This window comes from Aegilops tauschii, chromosome 5, assembly GCF_002575655.3.
Source record: "Aegilops tauschii subsp. strangulata cultivar AL8/78 chromosome 5, Aet v6.0, whole genome shotgun sequence".
Classification (NCBI taxonomy): Eukaryota; Viridiplantae; Streptophyta; class Magnoliopsida; order Poales; family Poaceae; genus Aegilops; species Aegilops tauschii.
The window spans coordinates 227,502,377-227,504,794 of NC_053039.3; the positions used below are offsets into that span (position 1 = coordinate 227,502,377).

Consider the following 2,418-nt stretch of genomic DNA (forward strand, 5'->3'; position numbering starts at 1 on the left):
TTTCAGACTTTTATTTGAAGTGTTGAAAATGTATTTTCAATAAAAAAAGAAGGTCTTCATGGAGCTCACTATTATTATACTTGCTCTGAGGTCCAGTTCTGCGGCGTGCAGCTTGTGTACACGCACGCATGCATTGATGAAGGAGCAGCCGAGCAGGGGGGAAACACTGCTCCCTGGTCGCATTGAACCCGAGCATCGCTCTCGACGACGAGTATGACTCGTCATGGTGGTCGCTGGCTAGCGGTCGGTTTCTCGCAGAAATCATGGCTTTCCATGTACTGTTCAGCACTGTGCACGCAAGCCATTATGCATTGCTAGTTGGTGTCATCGAGATCGACGAAACCAGATCACGTCGGTCACCGGTTTGGCATGTGCTCGCTCCAAATTAAAGTGTTTTCTTAACCCAGCGACTCATGGGATCGTTAATCAATCAAGAAAAGAAAAGTGCATACGAACAAGCACGAGTGCATCAATGAACAGCTCGGTTGCTTCCCCGCCACAAAAAAAAAGAAAAACTTCTTAGTTGCTTGATTAGCCCGGAATCCAAAAGCCAAAATCACATGCATGCAGATTACTAGTTCCCGATTGTCGGTCTAATCTATGATTAGTGGAGTGGCTAGTCTTCCCCACGACTGGCCTCGTCGTCGTCACGCGGGGCGCACGAAGAAGACGACGAGCAAGACGCACAAGCTTCATTCCCGCCGTCGCATTGTCCCGTTGCTGATGTAGCACTAACAACCACACCATCGCCACCAGTACTCGTGCTCGTGCTGCTACTAGTAGTACTCGTGCTGCTCGTGCTGCTGCTCGAGCTGCTGGTGCTACTACTCGACGTCATCGTCCCTGTCGTCGTCGAGGTGTTTGCCGTGGCGCTGGCGGTGAGGCGGACGAGCAGGTCGACGAAGGCGCTGACGATGAGCGGGTGGTGGTGCTTGGCGTTCACCCGTAGGTACCATACCAGCAGCTCCTCCAGCGCGTCCCAGCCGCGCAGCTGGTGCGCGGCCACCATCTCCTCCATGGACGACAGGAAGTCCCCGTACGGGTCCGCCGACTCCACTGGCACCGCCACGCTCTCCTCCACCACCAGCGACTTGCCACCATCTCCTGGCTTCTCCTTCTTGGACAGCGCCGCCGGCTTGTCATTCTCCTCCTCCGGTGGTGTACTGCCGGTTGTCGAGTCCGCCGCCGCAGACAGGTTGGAGTTGGTCGCTGGCCCCTGGTCGAAGAAGAAGCGGCCGGTGGACGAGGTCGTCCGGCTGAGGCTGCGGATCACAGCCTCCGACCACTCCTCGGACGCAGTGGGCGTCAAGAAGCCGTCGTCCTCCACTACAACCGTTTCCTCCTCCTCCTCGGTGCTGAGGCAAGAGAATGACTCGCCGTCGTCGGGGTCGATGTAGACCGAGTTGACCGTCTTGTACATCTCGGCGGGGCCACCCACCAGCTTGCGGTGCCTCGCGGCGACAGGGCCGCACCTGCTGCCACCAGCAGCCGTGGCGCAGGGCTCCTCGGCGGCACGGAAGGAGTCGGTCTGCGGGTCCCGGCAGGATGGCCACGGCCAGGGTATCACGGCCGGCGTGGAGGAGTCGCTAGCGAGGCTGGAGGACCTGGAGAAGATGGAGGTGAGGGCACCTTTCTTGCCCATCGGATCAGCCGGATGGAGCGAACAATGCAGTGGATGAGCTCGATCGACTCGAGACAGCCGTGCCTGCTCAGAAGCGAGATCGTTCCGTAGACGAAGGAAGTAGTTGCGGAGAGAAGAAGAAGAAGAAGAAGAAGAGAGAGGTGTGCAATTAAGGAAGAGAGGGGAAGAACACATGGACAGTACTATTTATGTATTCTGTGTGCAGAGTAAGTAGAGAGACTGAGAGAGCAGAGCAGAGGACTGCAGCTTGCTCTGCAGTCACGTAACTTCGGGCCACTGGTATGTGGGCCACTTTGTTAGAGGACCGTCATGTCAGTGACCTAAGTTAGAGAATCTCAGTACATGAGTGCGATGCAACGCAAGATCCCTTTCCAAATCCTTCACAGCTATACATGAAAAAAAAAAATCTTCAGCACTAAACATACTTATAGAGTAACTAATCTGTGAGAAGATAAACCACGTGACATATGTGATAAGCAATCCAAACAGTTTAAAAAAAATCTGAGAGAAAATTAGATATATTTGGCTCAGATATCACACGTTTCAGCACTTTGGCACCACTTGTATACGGTGAAAACGAGTTCCTGTTTTATAGAAGAGTGGGGGACCACCGCCGTTTTATATTAAGATTAAAAAAACAAAAAGGTGAATACGCCATAAACGTATCCAATGTAAAGGTAATGGCTATGTACAAAACCACAACGGTACATGAAGCTGAGAACCTAGTTCTGGCGGGGAAAGCCACTCCTAAGTGCTACTTAGGCTCCAGTGAAAAT

At 53.3% G+C, this 2,418-nt stretch overlaps 1 protein-coding gene across 1 annotated transcript; it reads right to left on the minus strand.

The window, feature by feature from the left end:
- Positions 1 to 506: 506 nt before the first annotated feature.
- LOC109771182 (uncharacterized) lies at positions 507 to 2,001 on the minus strand. Its single transcript, XM_020329884.4, has one exon. It carries the CDS (start codon positions 1,814 to 1,816, stop codon positions 617 to 619), a length of 1,200 nt encoding a protein of 399 aa, XP_020185473.2. The 5' UTR covers positions 1,817 to 2,001; the 3' UTR covers positions 507 to 616.
- Positions 2,002 to 2,418: the final 417 nt, after the last annotated feature.

Bases quoted from the DNA above. Each gene is read 5' to 3' on its own strand.
- LOC109771182 (XM_020329884.4), bottom strand. From the start codon at position 1,816: ATGTGTTCTTCCCCTCTCTTCCTTAATTGCACACCTCTCTCTTCTTCT.